This window comes from Setaria italica, chromosome VII (genome assembly GCF_000263155.2).
Source record: "Setaria italica strain Yugu1 chromosome VII, Setaria_italica_v2.0, whole genome shotgun sequence".
Taxonomy (NCBI): domain Eukaryota; kingdom Viridiplantae; phylum Streptophyta; class Magnoliopsida; order Poales; family Poaceae; genus Setaria; species Setaria italica.
The window spans coordinates 17,686,005-17,701,731 of record NC_028456.1 but is presented as its reverse complement, the minus strand read 5'-3'; the positions used below and the strand labels follow the sequence as shown (position 1 = coordinate 17,701,731).

Genomic DNA, 15,727 nt, shown 5'->3' with positions numbered 1-15,727 from the left:
GAATGGATATAATGGTTATGTGCACCTGTAATTGGTGCGGAGGCCAAAGATTACCTCCGTCGTCTCAAAAAAATAAAAATCACTTAACAAGAAGCCAAAACTGGATTCAACTTTGGGGTAATAATGAGGATTTTTGTAGTGTTGGGTTGACCAACACCACCCTCCTTTCGGTTGGTAAAACCAAAGGATTCATACAAGAAGCCAAAATATGGATTTAAACTTACGTGTAGGATAGTGATGATCGGCAACCCTTTTCCTAAAAATAATTACATTGTAACCCTTACATGTAAATTTGGAATTAATCAAGTACTTTGGCGAACCCTTGTTTCAAAGTTGTTCTGTGTAAGTCAATAACTCAAGTGGAGTCAAGTTTCAAAGCTCAAGACCAAGAAGATGGCCGAACTATAAATATCTAGAGATTTTGAAGACCAAAAGAACAACGACGCATCGTTAAACTAAGGGCCTGTTTGGATTGAGGGTGTTAAAGTTTAACACTCTAGTTTTAACACTTTTTAACACTTTTTGATCCAAACAGATGTGTTAAAACTTATGTGTTAAACTTTAACACCCCCAAAAACTTTAACACCTCAAGGGGGTGTTAAACTTGTTAAACTTTGGTCCTCATCCGGCTATTCCCTGGGTACCCTCCGTCTCTGTCCTCCCGGCCTCCGCGTCTCTGGACACCCCGGCCTCCGCGTCGGCGGCGGCGGCGGCCGCGGCGATGCCGATGCCCGGCGTGGACCCGGAGGTCGATGAGTTCCACGGCCACGTTGCCGCGCAACTCGCTGACCTGAGGGCTAGTGGCGGCAGCGGCGGCGGCGGTGGGGAGGAGGAGGAGGAGTTCCTGTCCATCGCGGCGTCCGTGCTGCTCGCGCCGCCCGAGGGGGAGATCCACGAGGGCCAGCTCCGCCGCACGCGGAAGGCGCTCTCGGACCTCTCCGCGCTCCTCGTCGACGACGCCGCCGCCGCCGCGGGCGGTGGCGGCGGGGTCGCGTCGTTCCTCGCCTCCCACCGCAACCGCTCCTTCGGCCGTGCGCGGGCGTCGCCATCTCACGCCGCGTCGCTCGCCTCCTCATCCTCGTCCTTCTCGTCGTCGTCGTCCTCCACCCACTTCCGCTCGCTCTCGTGGAGCGTGTCGCGCAACTGGTCGGCGGCTCGGCAGCTGCAGGCCATCGGGTCCGGCCTGGCCGCGCCGCGCGGGAGCAAGGCCTCGGGCGTCGCCGCGCCGGCCTATGCCATGGGATCCCTGCTCCACCTCGCCGCGTGCGCGCTCGTCGCCGCCGTCCCCTGCCCGGACCGCGGCGGCGCGCTCCAGGCGAGCCACCTCCCCGCCGCGCCGCCGCGCGCGGCGTTCCCCTGGGCGCCGCCGCTCCTCACGCTCCAGGAACGCCTCGCCGTGGAGGGCAAGCGCAAGGATCGGCGCAATTCCTGCGGCCTGCTCAGGGAAATTCACGCGCTGGAGAAGAGCGTGCAGAGGCTCGCCGAGGCAATCGACGCTGCTCCTGCACCCCTCATCGCCGTGTCCTCTGGCATGTGGCAGGCATGTACCACCGGGAGAGTTGGCGGCGGCGCCTGCTGCTTAGATAGCAAACGCGGCTGCAGTGGTGTGGGCGCCGGCGAGCGACTCGGCGGCGGCGCTGCAAGACGGGTCGGAACTGGCGGCGGCGGAGGCTGAGGCTTTGCTGAAGCGGCGATGTGAGGCACGTACGACAGTGGTGGTGCGAAGGATGCCGTGCAATAGCCCGCCGGCTGCACGACCGGAGGCATTGGGGTGACGGCACCCCGCATCCGCTTGGGGCACGGCGACTCGGCACTCTGCGGCGCTGGCATGTCAAATACTTGGCAGGAAGTAGCAGAAGCAACGGCAAGAAGGACAGGGGTATTTGGCTGCAATTAGTAGGAAGAAATGAGGGGCAATAGTGGCAATTCCATCCTTTGGTGTTAAACTTTAACAGAACATCCAAACACCCCAATGTGTTAAAGTTTAACACCTCATTTGAGGGTGTTAAAGTTTAACCACCCTCAATCCAAACAGGCACTAAGATGTGCTATGTTTTAGTATATATGCACTTTTGCTGTAAATTCACCTAGCTAGTTTCTACAATGAGTGAAAGAAAATGTAATCTTGGGCTAATGGGGCTGCCATGGCACGTCAACGTGAAATCTCGCGATAGTGCTAGCGGCACTTTGTATCTCTGTATGTTTTGTGTGGCATACATTGTTGTCGACGCCTAGTCGGCGACTTGGACTCCTGGCGTCCGAATGGGACGCCAGGGAGTTTCGCCTAACTCTCATGGCGCGCCGCGCATGGGTGGCCGTGTGCGGGTCGTGGCAGCCGGGCGGCCGCGGCGCAGGCAACTAGGACGCATGGCGCGGGGGGCAGCTTGGCAGCGGGCGGCGGGCTGCAACCATGAAACGAAGCTCGGCATGTCACATGTGCGCGTGGGAACAGTCTCTCGGATGGAGATAGATTGGATCATTGGAATGGAGGCTGAAGACGACTTGACTGGATAGATGGGCCTATTGGGCTGTTCGTACAATGGGCTAAGTAACAAACGCTGGCCAATTTAACTTGTTTTTTCCTTTTACTTTGATTTAGACGTGAAAGAAACTTCTTGCCTAGGTAAGATGGCAGTTTCGGTTTTCTCAACGCTTGTGGCAGTGGCAGAAGCTTGCAGGGATGGCAGTCGAGGTAGAAGCTTGCAGAGATGGCATTCGACTGGCTCTATAGAACTTGGAGTCTGAAATCTTGTGGAGACCGACTCAAAGGCGCTGATCGTGTCAATATTGGCTGAAATCCAAGATCCAAGAGCTTCGTCTGAACTTCTCTTCTTTTTCAATTATTTTTTTAGCACAAACTTGCATCGCCTTCTGGACATAGCCGATCAACGTAAGTAGGATCCAGTACTATCTGTTTTTTCTTTCCAAATAGACGTATGCTTCGTACTTCGTTTACTTGAGCAGTGATCATCGTCTCATAGTTCTTCAAATGTTGAGAATGAACAGCAAAAGCCGCAGCCCAGGTGCACGAGGGTGGAGTCTCTCGGGTCTTACACAAAATCCACACATAGTTGACATCGGATTGCGTCTTTATAGGATTCGCAAATTATCTAATGTGTATACAACTTTTATTAGGGTTGAAAATGGATGGGATAAATTCCGTATCGTCCCATTCCGTTTTCCACATTTGGTCTTTCCATTTTCATATTTACGTACAAATTCAGAAATGGGATAGGAAGCGGGAGAGGGTCTATCTCGCTTGTTTTTGCGGGATCTTTTTTTAAGTCAGGATGGACTCGTATTTATCCCGTATTTAATAAATTTAGGATAGACTTAATATGCATTAGCATGTACCTAGCTCTAGCTCAATACTTCTTATGCCCCAAGAGGCTATGCTAGCCCCATGTTTCATGAAAGATTAAAGTCTTTAGAGCAAGCAACAAAAACCAACAATGTTGTATAGAAAGCAATAAAAACCAACAATGTTGTACGTGTGCGTCTCAATGTTGTATGTATAGGAGGCAATAAAAACTAACAATGTGTATGTATAGGAAGCAATAAAAACTAACAATGTTATACGTGTGCGTCTCAATGTTGTATGTGTGCGTATTAAGGTACCCGTTCCCGCACGTTTCCGTAGTCCGCCTGTTCCGAACCCGATCCCACCCGATTCCGTTTCGTTTTCGGTGATAATCGGTGATAAAATGTGGAACGGTGATAAAATGTTAGAATGTGGAACGGTGATAAAATGTTAGAATGTGGAACGGTGATAAAATGTGGAAACGGAAGTCCCATCCGTTTTCGTCCCTGGCTGTTATCCTTCCTCACGCTAATGCTGACACCGACACGGTGCTGCCGGCCTGCTGTAGCGAGGCTGCGAGGGAGAGGCGAGCAGCGAAGGAAGTGGGAATGAATAGGCTGTCCGCGACGGCGGAGTTCGCCGGCGAGAACCGGAGGCGCGCGGCTTCGGATTTCGTGGTGTTGCACCTGCACGGGCACGGGGCGAGCGTCCAAACCGGTGGCGACGGGCGCGTGTTCTCCGTTGAAGCGAAGCGTGGCGGCACCCGTACGAATAAATTAATCCGGATCATTGCAAGTTCGCTACGTGTCGCTGCAAGATTCATCATCACGCCACTACTACATCTTGTCCTCTGCGATCCAACGATCGCAGAAGCCATGACAACAACAAACGCATACGTGGCGGCCACCCGGAAAGGAACGAAGAAAGAAATTACAAAGCTGCACGCCAGTGAATTTCGAACCCCACATATCCAAAGCTCTCTCAGTCCGCCTTCTTGGATTCCACCGGCTTGGCGACATCGCCGCGCTGCTCCGGCGCCTCCATGTGGCCGCGGGCGCGCTTGTCCTCGGCCGTCTTAGCACACACCTCGTCGCGCATCCGGAAGTACTTCTCGAACGCGCGGGGCAAAAACTTGGGGATGAGGAAGACGAAGAGGTTGGCGGAGAAGTAGAGCAGGTTGGCGGCGGCGAGGTAGCGGCCGAACCAGAGCCAGGCGGCCTCCTGCGCGGTGGACGCCCTGGTGAGCGCCCTGTTGGCCCACACGTCGTAGGCCCAGTCGAGGATGACGAAGACCCGGCGCACCGTGTAGAGCAGCGGCACCAGCGCCCGCACCGGCGGCGAGAAGGCGCCCAGCGACCCCACCACGTTCTCCGTCAGGATCTGGCACGAGAGCAGGAACAGGTGCGGCGTCGCCGTCCGCACCGCGCCGTCGTCGCCGCGCGCGAACCCGCCCAGCACGTGCGCCAGCGGCAGAAACAGGCCCACCGTCGTGCCCACCACCACGTACACCTGGAACAAGCTGCGCCGGACCTTCCATGTCAGCGCGCGATCGGCATCGAACCTATTACCGTGACAAATTAGTGATCAGAAGAGGTAATCGATGAATTACTTGCTGCCGCGGAAGATTTCTTGGGAGGCGGCGGGCGAGCCGCCGGCGGCGTCGAGCTTGGAGTGGAGCGGCGGGAAGGCGAGGCGGGAGATGGCGAGGAGGTAGAGCGTGGTGGCGACGGGGAAGGCGAGGTCGATGAGCGGGACGAGGCCCGACGCCGAGAACACCATGATGAAGGCCACGAGCTGGAGCTCGATGACGCGGAGCGAACCCATCACGCCGCCCATCATCGTCGTCGGCTGCCGCTCCGACCCGTGCTCCGGGTCCGACCGCGGCGCCACCGCCAGCGAGATCCCCGACATTGTAATAGTACTGGCAATGAACAAGAGAGATCAGGCAAGAAGCGATCGAGTAGCTAGCCGGCGAGGAGGAGGAGAACGAAGAAGGATTTAGCAGGAGGGAGAGCGGGAGTACGCGGCGTTATCTACTCGTGGCGATCGAAGAAGCCGAGATGGGGTTGGGCTTTCTTTGGGGTTCTGGGGCGCGTGGGCAGGCGAGGCGCGTACGTGTCCGCGCATGCGGCGGGGCACGTATGCCCGGGGAGGACACGTCGCCGGCACCTGGATGCTTCTGCCGGTGGAAATGGAGAAAACAACGGCAGCGCTTCAGGATTCGAGAGGATGAGATGGCACGGCAGCTTTTGCCTTTTGGTTCCATGGCACACCTGGTTATGCTCGAGCTCGACCGGTCAGCGTCTCCGTGTCCCAAGTCAACACTTGGTGTTTTGGAAGGACTCATGGTGGGTCGACAAGTAGAGTGCAGCCTGCGTGTTGAATGAGATGGTTCACATGGTTCTAAATTAGATTACTACAATTTAGTTTGTACTTTTTTCGAGAATTTGTCTGGGCAAGTATTTCATTAAGGAGAAGTAAGAGTCGACCTCTTTCTTACCTAGATTGTACGAGTTGGTACACGTTAATATTTGATTGCCTGAATTTGAACATGAATGGCGGCGATGATCCGGCAACAGGACCGTTCTCTTCTCAACCGCGCTCGGCTCGTCGTGGATGGCGTGTGGTTCGGGAGATTTTGACCCACGGGACGGTTTATGATCTAAACAGCATATTCCTGAAGCATGAATCAACGTATCCTGGATGATCTTGTTCAACACATGGAATCAAACGCGCGAACGACCGCTCATTTGGGATGGTGTCGTACATGTATGCGCCGATTTAATCAAACCAAACACATGATATGCAGGTCAGTAAGGAGCCTTTTGGTAGGGCTTTGGCTCTGGCTTAGGGCTCGTTTGGTAAAACGGCTTCTATAATATGGATAAAAATGATGAATTGTCTATTGCTCGTATCCTTTTTATTTTTATTTTTCGATTTTCTCTTTTCTTCCTATTTTTTCTCCTCTCTTTATTTCCCCTTCTCTCCCTTTTCTCTCTCTCTTTTTTATTTTTCCTTTCTCCTTTTCTCTTCTCTTCCTATTCTTCCCCTTTCCTTCCCTTCCTCTCTCTTTCTTATCCATTCACCCATGGCCAGCGCACGCCATCCTCCGCCTTGCGCTCCAACACGCGCCGTCCAGCTCCGTCCCGCCCTGTGCCCCAGCGCGCGCCGCCGGCCACCTCCGCCCCACACCCGCTGCTGCCGGCCATCCTTCGTCCTGTGCCACTGCCGCCCTCAGCCCCCGTGCTCGCGCTGCCACCTCCCTCGGCCCCTGCGCATCCACGCTGCCGCTGCCACCCTCCTCCCTCCCCGCACCAGCGCCGCCACCAACGGTGTCCTCCGGCCTCCTTGCGCCCGCGCCATCCTCCGACCCTCATGCGCCCATGGGCAAGATGGGGACTTTGGCCCCACGAAGGGGACGAAGCCACTGGGAGCCCCTTTTTTGGGCTTCTTCTCCCTCTCCTGGCTCCTCTCAGCGGGAATCGCGGGGCTTCTCGAGCGGAGCCATTTCGTTTATGCCCGTTTGGCAGGGCTTCATGAGAAGCCGATGGAAAAGCCGCTCAACAAGCCTTGCCAAATGGGACCTTATTCAACTGCTTATGACCAAGTCCTACCAAACGGCAAGAATCAAAACGGTTTCAACGTTGAAGCCACTAGAAGCCTTTGCATGTTTGCACTAGGGTGAGAGAGTCGGAAAAACTGGCTTCCTCCCGGCTTCTCCCCCTCCCGCAGCAAAGTCAAATGAAATTCCCCTCAAGTTGATCGAAATTACGATAAAAATTCCACCCCTACCTTCTCTCGTGTGGCACGACGGCGGCGTGAAGGTGCGGCCGCCCGGCGCGGACCGGCGTAGTGGCTGAACGGCGCAGTGCCGCTGAACAGTAGCGGGAAGGAGTAGCAATTTGACGCGCGGCAGTGCAGACTAATGGTGGGGCGGAGGCGTGGAGGAGCGGCGGGATGCCGCAGCGGCGCAATGCGGGTCGGACCGGCAGCGGCGTGGCAGTGGTAGAGCGAACTGGCGCGTGGTAGACAGGTAGCAGGCTAGCAGCGACTCGGATGGGCGGCAGAGGAGAAAGTAAATAAAAGAAAAGAAAAAAAATATAGGGGTATTATGGACACTTGACGTTATCTATCTATCAAAAAATCAGGAGAAACCGTTTTGCCAAATATTTTTAAAAAGGACGAGCCAGAGCCACAAAAGCTGCTTTATTAGAAAAGTCAGAATTAGAGCCATTTTAACATGAACAGGAGCCGTGCTAAACAGGTCCTAAATCATTATTGTCAATTCAGGAAGCCATGTATTTCTTTATTGATGGCGCCTATATATTTGTTGAATTAGTATTCAGGGTGGGGGTTCTTTACTATATCCAGGTTTTAAAGGATGAAGTTCGGACTTAGTGATGGGATTATGTGAGAATACTTACAAGTTACCCTTCCGTGCTCACAGAACTAGAAAAGAGTATCCTACTAGCAGGCTATAAACCATATGCATTTACATGCATAAATATTGGAATAATTAATCCACGTAACAATATATGTTGTCTAAAGTCTTTCATCTGACTCTGTTAGTGTCTGAATGCGGCACTTGTGCTCGTGTGTGTGTGTTTTTAAGAAAACATTGTGCTAACAATATAAAAACACAAAATGGTGCTTTGCCTCATTAGGTGGGCCTTTCTCCAGAGCCTCAACGTTTCTGGCCCGGCCAGAGTCTCAACGGGCTGGCTCGGCAAAGCATCCATCGTAGAAAAGTGCCACGAGATCTTGGTGCACGTCTATTCTATCCACGCCTAGCGGGTTCACACGAGTTCAGTTTAAAAAAGGCAAGCCACACGAGCTCCGTGACTCGCACCTTGACTACCAAGGTTGACTCAGCTCTCAGCCTCAGCCAAGTCAGTCACCACGCCAACCACCACACCGTACACTCCCCCCACCATCCCCATCCCCATCCCCATCCCACCCTCCGGCTCGCCGCGCCTAAGCCTCCTCCGGCTCCTCCGCCAGCCCCGCCGGGATGGCCGCGCGCTCCCCCTACTTCGCCACCGAGGAGTCCGCCCGCGGCATCCGCCCGGGGGAGTCCCCGGCCGCGGCGCTCCGCCGGATCCTCGCCACGCCCGGCGCGCACCAGGCGCCCTGCTGCTTCGACGCGCTCGGCGCGCGCCTCGTCGAGAGCGCGGGCTTCCCGATCGGCTTCATGGGCGGTACGTGCGCTTCCGTCGGCCCCCCTCTCGGGCGGGGCTTCTCATCTGTTCCGCGCTCGCCTGTGTCTTTTTGTTGTCATTGTTGGTCGTCGAAAAATCCTCGTGATGGGGTTTAGTTCGTTTGTTGGAGAACTCGATAGATTAATCGGTTGGCTTCGTGTTGTATAATCCCAATCAGAGCAGATTAACAACATCCTAATTCATTTCGCGTCCTTCTATACTGATTTACTAAGTCACGCAACCTGTAGGGAGGAACTACTGTCCTTTAATCTGTGTTTCTAAAACTATGCAGACTGCGAGCTCCACGACGAAGATTTAATATTGCATTAAGCTATCTGCATACTTAGAACTAAATGCTAAGTCAATCTCAAGAACAAGCGAATGATGTTGGTAGCCATCCTGTCTCCGGTTAGAGATGTAGTGTGGTTATTCTTCTGACTACATGCTGCGATTGTGGTTCTGCTTGAAAAAGTAAAATTGGTTTTGGTTGAAAAGGTGGAAATGTAGTTTAGGTGGCCAGGAATTCTTCGATTAGAGAGTGTATCTAATCCATGACAGGGGCTACCACGGAAATTATTTTATCATAGCTCTTAGGCCTTAGATGTAACAGCAGACAAGATTTTGCATACTCTGTCTAAAATAAACATTTGGTGGTTGTTCAAGCCAATATATCTCATGCATTGTAGTGTTTATGTTTCTTCAGGCTTCTGTGTTTCTGCGGCACGGCTTGGCTTGCCTGATGTTGGCCTCATTTCCTATGGAGAAATGGTAGACCAAGGGCGTCTAATCAATGAAGCTGTATCAATCCCAGTGATTGGTGATGGAGACAATGGTTATGGAAACTCTATGAACATCAAGAGAACCATCAAGGGCTATACTAATGCTGGTTTTGCTGGAATCATGCTTGAAGATCAGGTGCTCTCTCTTAGGAATGCTAATCAATCCTTCCATAGATGTGCACCTTAGTTAAGATAGTATCACATATGTCCTTTGTCATGTTTAACTCCCTCTGACTGCAATAATGAGTGTAACATGTTGTTCTTTCTGTTAGCTTTAGATAATAAACACTAGTACTGCTCAAAAGAAAAATGGTAGCCAGTGGACTAGTTAAATTCCACATTTACCAGATGCTTTTCCGTTTCCTTTTAGATTTGCATACTTAGGTTATATCAGGAGGTGAGGAGAAGACTTTCGGTTTCGCAATTGATCCTTCTGTTTTATTTATCCTGAAAGAAGTTAACATGTAGCAATTTTAAGGTGGCACCTAAAGCATGTGGACATACTGAAGGAAGGAAAGTCATCTCAAGGGAGGAAGCCATCATGCACATAAAAGCTGCTGTTGATGCTAGGAACGAGAGCGGCTCTGACATTGTTATTGTGGCAAGGACAGATTCCCGTCAAGCCATTTCTCTTGATGAAGCATTATGGAGAGTAAAAGCTTTTGCCGATGCTGGTGCCGATGTTCTGTTTATTGATGCCCTTGCTTCAGTGGAAGAGATGAAGGCATTCTGTGCAGTTGCACCAGAAGTTCCAAAGATGGTAAGATGTATTCTATGTTTTCGATGCTTTTCTAGTTACATGTGAATTGTGGGTTTATGGTTGTTTCTGCATTTCTCCAGATCCCTTAGTATAGAATAGCACTCCTCATTGTCCTTTTGTGTCTGTGTTACCTCTAAGTCCCTTCTTCCAGTGAATTTGACAAAGCTGATGAAAGGATACACCCAGAACATATATGTTCTATAAAATGAAATTGAGGCCACACTTTGATGTTTAAATTATGTCTTTTAGTTTATATGCATTGTCATACCCATTCATGCTGGTTTAGTTTGGAATTCCGTAGCAGATTCTGGATATTTTAGTATTCCCTAGAAATTTATGCAGATTCTAATGTTCCCATAGGTGTGTTGTGTCATTCAGATTTGGATATGATATAGTGATGAAATGGGGTGATTGCTGCCTCCATTTGGACTCAGCTTTAGTGTAGGTATTAGATATGTATGATGAACTGATTTGCTTACACCATAACCATCTTCTCATATTCCAGTCTGAATGGAAAAGAATACCTATACAAGTTACTTTTACTGCTCATATTTCGTACTCAACAATGACTGGGTCCACCGTTCAAGTGTCCTTTTATTATTTGCTTGAAGTTTTTCCTTCCTCTAGCTGTGATATGACCCATGAGTACATTTACGCTCTGTTCTGCAGGTAAATATGTTAGAGGGTGGTGGTAAAACTCCCATATTGAGCCCTGCCGAACTTGAGAAAATTGGTTTCAGCCTTGCGGTCTATCCTTTATCCTTAGTTGGCGTGGCAATGCGTGCAATGAAGGTATGTATTCTTACACACACACACACACACACACACACACACACACACACACACACACACACACACACACACATATATATATGACGCGTTGATCTTATTCTTTGTATTTTATCTGTTATCAAGGATGGGGCTGTGAGTGTCTTAGTTCTTGCTGATAGAATCATGTACATTTTTATTTGTTTGAACACAAGCAGAAGGTAGTCTTAGTGCTTGTTGATCTTTTTTTTTCTGCATACTTATTGAATTACATTTTCTTTGTACCTCTGTATTCTGATCTTACATTTAGCTGGCTACACATTCTCTCCCTTGCACTAAACGATGCCTGTGTTATCGTTTGTCAGTAGGCGTCAGCCCACTTCCATCCCTATTTATCAGTCAATCATGTATTGGGATGCTCCAGTCACTTACTCCATAAGTTCCCCTCCTTTTGTAGTTGTCTACATTTTTAATTGTTGAAGGTTGTTTTATTATGGCATTGTTACACAACAGATTAAACAATTGCCTAACTTGGACCAGAAGATCAGTCACCAAAAACTGCATTTATCTGTGCTGGAGACTCCAGTGCAATTTTCTTCTCCTAAAGGAATATAAGGCAGGCTTTGAAGCTATAAACCTAAGTCTTGAATTGACCAGATACAGCATTGATGTCTTCCAATTTTCTGATCCCACACAATCTTCCCTAACAACAACCTCACTAAACTTCCCATGGCCAAAACATGTTCTAGACTACCAGCCTTCAGGTATATGCTTTACTTTCATGTTAATGAGAAAATAAACATGAGTGGAGAACCAACAATAGCTAGGAGAGAGGGAGGTTGTTACCGCTCATCTACTCAGAAATTCTTAATCTTCTAAACCATATTACTGGTATTTCCACAAAGATGTTTTTCTAAGTCGCACTCTATTAAACATAACTGCCATTTTTGAATGCTTGCAGTTGGATTTTTTAAATGTTGGCTATGAATATATCTTGATTGCACATGTGGAAGTGGAATGAGTAGATGTGTCTCGAGAATATATCCACAATATGTCTAGATCATGTTGACATCCTAAGCAATCACCTCTTATTTGTGCTTGGTGGGACCTCCTACCTTGATATTAGCATTCCTACCTACAGCAGTCCTGATGGATCTTTAGTAGTTTCGTCTCACTCTCCTGCCCCTTTTTTTTTTGTAACATTCTCTATTAAGGGGGCCATCATTACTCATGTATTCCTCAGTCTCCACACAATCGTTTGTCATTTTAGGGCTTTTCTGCTTTCCTCCACTCACAACCTTGTACTGTTCATCTCATCACATATACCACAGAATGCTCAACAGTGTTTTCGCCTAGTGTTTTTCTTTTCCTTCTTTTTCAGCAAATATATGATATGGCTGTGAGTGAACCTTCTTTTTTATAAAAACAAAATCTCATCTACTAAAGTTGAGTAACCTGGCAATTCCAATACATTAGTCATTTCATTTATGTGCCGAAAGGTGCAAGCACTACTTATTTGTTCTCAATACAAGCACCTCTGGCATGCAGGATGCTCTAGTTGCAATAAAAGATGGTGGTGTACCTCCGCCTAGTATCTTGCCATCTTTCCAGGAGATCAAGGATACACTAGGGTTCAACCGCTACTACAAAGAAGAGAAACAATACCAACTGGTTAGCTATGATGTTCACTTCTATTACTCTGTTTACAGTGAACATTATCTTTTCATGCAGTTTCCTAATCACATGTTACTTTCGGTAGGACAAGTGAAGGATGCCACAACTCTAGAGGCGCAAATTGACAATAATCTACCACAGTTTGGTGGTTGTGGATTCTGCTGGATGTGCTACCAAGGTGCCCATGGCTTAAGTACCACCGGAAATTGATGCAGGCCCATTGTATTTGTGTTGAAGCTGTAACCATAGCTGCATAGTGCAACATATGTGGGAGGTTTAATATCTGGGAGGCTTGTAGTCTTTCCTTTTGCTCGTTTTTTGTTGGCTGCCCTGTTGCGGTGTCAATAATCCTGAATTTGTGGTTCCAATTTCAATAAAATAGGCCTATTGGGTATACAAGCCATCGAAAATCTGGACCTCTGCACTGCATGCGTATGTTAGCAGTTGAATTCCACGAATAAGGTTTCCTGAAATTCTGATATGCCTCTGTACGAGACACGACATCACATACTGCTCAACAGCTAATCCAACTGCATGTTCTCCCAAACCTACAGCCATGCCGCCGTTCAGTTCGTTGGATAACTAACTACTCATACACCATTCTGAATATCTGGTGCTCATCAGATTAGGTGGCAAAGATTCCTGTTTTCTACCTTGAATTTTGTTAAATTTATAATGAGATAATTCCCTATTTGACACCAGAAAAACTATTGGTTCTTTCTTAGCTCTTAAAAAATTTTAATTCCATATTTGACAGTGAGTTCAACTTTTGTTCCTTATACGACACTGTTAGATTTTCCGTCCGGAAACCGTTAATACCCCTATGAGCCCCACCACCCTTTTTCCTCCTCTCTCTCTCCTCCCCTTCTCACTCCTCTGCTCACACCGCACGGGCCCTTCTCCCTCCGCCCGGCCGCGCCTCCCCGTTGCTCCACACCGAGAAGAAGTCAGTGCCCATCCACTGGTACGTGAACTGGCGCGGCCGGGTGCGGCCCGCGGACAGCCAGACGCCCGTGGCGCCCGCGCCGTCGCGCGCCACGGCGAGCGGCCCGCTCTCCGCGGCGAGGCGCGCCCCGCGCTCCGCGCAGGCGGCCTTGACCCTCGTTGGGTGCTCCTCCGCCCGGGCGTCGAGCCGCGCATCCACGCCGCACGCGATCACCGTGCACCCGTGCCGCGCGAACATCTCGGCGACGGGGACGTACCCGCTGTGGAGCCCTGCGGTGGCCTCCGCCGCCGGGCGCGACCCGCACAGGAGCGGCACCTTGGCGGACAGCCCGTACGCGGTGTTCCACGAGCCCCCCGCTCCCGGAAGAAGGCAGACGACTCCGGCGACTCGTCGTACCGCGGCCCGTCGTGCGGGCCTGACAGGCCCCACAGCGGCTACCCGGACGACTCGGCGTGACGCTTCAGCCGCGCCAGCATGTACATGTCGTAGCACTGGAACTCGCCCACGCCGGAGTAGCCGTCGACAGCGCCGTTGTTCCTCGGCGGGTACGACGGGTACCGGAGCTCGCCGTTGGGACCCAGGCTCACGGTCACATCCTACACGAACCAAGAAAGCTTTTCAAAGAGGAGCCTTTTACTCTGCAGTTCGGCGAAAATTGGAAAGAAGACGAAATGTGTTCTGTTCTTGGATTTCTCTTACCGTAATGGTTGACTCCAAGATGTCGTTGAACTCGTCGTCAAAGCTGCGGAAGAAGGCCTCGTAGGCCTCGAGCGGCGACTTGCCGAGGAGCACCGGGAGCTCGTCGACGGCGAAGGAGAGGCACACCTAGCGGCGGTGCCCGGACCGGTCGGTGAAGAGGACGTTGGGGTCGGCGGCCGCGGCGTCGGCCACCCACTGAGGGAGCGCGTCGCCGTCGGTGGGGAGCGCGACGCGGGGCCGAGCCCCGCGTCGCAGACCATGGCGGCGACGGCGCGGTACCCGGCCCACTCAAACCAGCCCCCGGGCCCGGGCTGCACCGCGGCCCATGACACCGGCAGCTCCACGCCGTCGACGCCGAGCAGCTTGAGCGCGCGCAGTGCCGCCGAGACAGCCCTCGGGCGGCACACCCCGCGGCTGTCCGAGACCACCACGTCCGCGGGGAGGCCCACGAAGAGCCTCACCGTGTCCTCCTCCTCCACCACCAACCCCTTGCTGGCGGCCTCCATGCTCCGCTCGGCGGAGACGTGCGCCCGCACGGGGCCTAGCCTGCTGGCCCGGAGGGAGAAGGGCCCGTGCGGTGTAGAGCAGAGGAGGAGAAGGATGGCGGAGTCCCAGGGGCAAAATCATCTTTTTCTTAGGGTATTTAATGATTCCCGAAAGAAAAATCCAAAAAAGTGTCGGGTAAAGAACGAAAGTTGAACTTGGTGTTAAATAGGAAATTTTGAGGGTTAGGTCAAATTAAGGATTATCTTATTTATAATAGAACGTACGCTCAGTTTAATTTTTTAAAAAAGATTTCTGATGAGGCTCGAGGAGAACAAAATAGGTCTTTCACACTTCTTGTCCAGTTCATTGGAGCTCCAACCTGCAACAAAGTGACACATTGCATAACATGTGGCCAACTAGAATTCAGTCAGTCAACACAAACTTTCCATTTGATTCGATACTTACAAGTATGGTGGAATGCATGCACGACTCTTGTTAAAAGATGGAACAAAGAATGAAACATAGATGATGTATAATTTCAGTTCATAAGAAGTGAATATCTTTTGCAGTGGAATACACGGCTTGGACCTGAAAAGCTACACCTTCGACGAGTGAATGTCTTTACAAATGAAAGGAATAGCAAAACAGAACAAACATAGAAGTAGGCATCAATTTCTTAGTATAATATTGGAATTATGGAAACATCGGGTTACCTGCTCACTCAAAACCACACAAATTGACCTAATGCTTACAGAAACATATTTTCCTCTGGAAGATAATTTCTGAGATATCCAGCCCTGTGCAAATCATTTTGAGATACATATGACGAGAGAAACAAATCATGGGAACAACAACTGTAAAATGAAACAACTACAATCTAAAATTGGAGTTTGTAGCTTCTAGCACAGTTCTTTCCTCCATGTCTCCACATAACACTTGCTTACTACCATCTAAGAAATGTAAACAACAATATCCGAATGTAACTAGCGCGATCTTACGATCTGGTGAACAGATGCAATACCACACTGTAGAACTTCCTACAATGATCACAAGAACATGAACAGGAAGAGTTGAATCATATAGATTCGACGGGTAACCCAAGAAATAAATTCTTAA

General features: G+C 50.4%; 3 protein-coding genes and 1 pseudogene across 4 annotated transcripts; 2 read left to right on the top strand and 2 right to left on the bottom strand.

The window, feature by feature from the left end:
* Positions 1–721: 721 nt before the first annotated feature.
* Positions 722–2,731, top strand: LOC101769832. The gene is made up of 2 exons (XM_012847422.1): positions 722–1,540; positions 2,663–2,731. The coding sequence occupies exons 1-2, from the start codon at positions 722–724 to the stop codon at positions 2,729–2,731; spliced, it is 888 nt and encodes a 295-aa protein (XP_012702876.1).
* A 1,313-nt stretch (positions 2,732–4,044) lies between these two features.
* On the bottom strand, positions 4,045–5,414 carry LOC101766018. 2 transcript variants are annotated; one of them, XM_004975341.3, is made up of 3 exons: positions 5,325–5,414; positions 4,911–5,222; positions 4,045–4,820 (listed from the first exon to the last, which is right to left on the bottom strand). In XM_004975341.3, the coding sequence occupies exons 2-3, from the start codon at positions 5,210–5,212 to the stop codon at positions 4,283–4,285; spliced, it is 840 nt and encodes a 279-aa protein (XP_004975398.1). In that variant the 5' UTR covers positions 5,213–5,222; positions 5,325–5,414; the 3' UTR covers positions 4,045–4,282. The 2 variants fall into 2 exon arrangements, with proteins under 2 accessions (XP_004975398.1, XP_022684394.1); XM_022828659.1 differs by lacking the exon at positions 5,325–5,414 and having other exon boundaries at positions 4,046–4,820; positions 4,911–5,318.
* A 2,748-nt stretch (positions 5,415–8,162) lies between these two features.
* LOC101765335 (2,3-dimethylmalate lyase) lies at positions 8,163–12,890 on the top strand. Its single transcript, XM_004975340.4, has 6 exons — positions 8,163–8,499; positions 9,203–9,414; positions 9,757–10,038; positions 10,708–10,830; positions 12,355–12,477; positions 12,566–12,890. The coding sequence occupies exons 1-6, from the start codon at positions 8,313–8,315 to the stop codon at positions 12,572–12,574; spliced, it is 936 nt and encodes a 311-aa protein (XP_004975397.1). The 5' UTR covers positions 8,163–8,312; the 3' UTR covers positions 12,575–12,890.
* Positions 12,891–13,188: 298 nt separating this feature from the next.
* LOC101769432 lies at positions 13,189–15,485 on the bottom strand (annotated as a pseudogene).
* Between the last annotated feature and the right edge of the window lie 242 nt (positions 15,486–15,727).